Below are 1038 nucleotides of genomic sequence, written 5' to 3' on the forward strand. Positions count from 1 at the left end.
GGGGTCTTGCGAGGGAGCCGGGGGCTTCTCCTGGCTTTTGGGGAGACCTGGGGGCTTCTCCTGGCTTTTGGAGAGACCTGGGGGCTTCTCTTGCTCCTTGGAGAGACCTGGGGGCTTTTCTGGAGCCTTTAGAGAGACCCGGGGGCTTCTCTGAGGCTTCTGGAGACACCTGGGAGCTTCTCCGGGGTCTTGGAGAGACCTGGTGCTTCTCCGGGGTCTTGGAGGGACCTGGGGGTTCTCCCGGCCCCTGGAGCCTGGAATCCCACGGGATTTGCCGCTTCCGGGAGCGCTCGGGTGCCTTTGTTCTTGGAGGGGGGTGTCAGCGGTGCRCGCGTCCCCCGTCCCCCCCAGAATGGGGTCTGGTCCCCCCCACGTCTTCTCTCAATAAAGAGCAGGAGGGAAGGGGCGAGTCGTGTCTGTGGGGGTGGATTTGGGGKGTCTTGGGGATTCCCGGGGTGCTGCGGGGGTTGGGGGGGTCCCGGTGCTTCCTGGGGGTGTTGGGGGGATCCCAGGGATTCCTGGGAATGTCGGGGGGCTCCCAGTGCTTGGGGGGGGTCCTGGTGCCTCCCAGGGGTCCAGGGGCTCTTTGTCCCCTCCCCCCGCTACTCTTACAGGTTCCCCCTCCCTCCCCGTCAATCATCGCCCCCTGTCAATCACTCCCAGCCCCGTCAATCAACGTCCTTCCCGTCAATCACGCCCAGGTTGACCAATCAGGGCGCGCGTCTCCTCTGGACCCGCCCCCTCAACGCCATGGAGGTTCATCGACGCTCTTACCCCATGCGCATGCGCGTGCTCGAGGCCCCGCCTTTCCCCTGCGCAGCTCTCCGGCGCATGCGCGGGATCAGTCGGAGGGGGTGTGGCCAGCCCTCTTGACGGGGCGTGGCTTTCCCTTGAGAAGGCGGGGCTCTCAGTGTGCGGAAGCCAATCAGCGGCGAGCTCTCGGGGCGCAGCGGCCAATCAGCGGCGAGCTCGCGGCCGCGGCCGTCCGTTCCGGCGGGGCGGCGGCGGCCGTGGCGGGAGGATGTTTTATCACGTGGG

At 67.1% G+C, this 1038-nt stretch overlaps 1 protein-coding gene across 1 annotated transcript in view; it reads left to right on the forward strand.

Annotated features, from left to right (window-relative positions):
• The first annotated feature begins 750 nt into the window (after positions 1–750).
• Positions 751–1038, forward strand: part of POLR2G (RNA polymerase II subunit G) — a 2735-nt gene continuing 2447 nt past the window's right edge. The window contains exon 1 of the mRNA XM_026050121.1: positions 751–854. Coding sequence (XP_025905906.1) covers positions 751–854 — 104 coding nt within the window. The remainder of the gene's footprint in view (positions 855–1038) is intronic.

The sequence above is a fragment of the Nothoprocta perdicaria genome, unplaced genomic scaffold (assembly GCF_003342845.1).
Source record: "Nothoprocta perdicaria isolate Ctin4 unplaced genomic scaffold, notPer1 scaffold_655, whole genome shotgun sequence".
Taxonomy (NCBI): domain Eukaryota; kingdom Metazoa; phylum Chordata; class Aves; order Tinamiformes; family Tinamidae; genus Nothoprocta; species Nothoprocta perdicaria.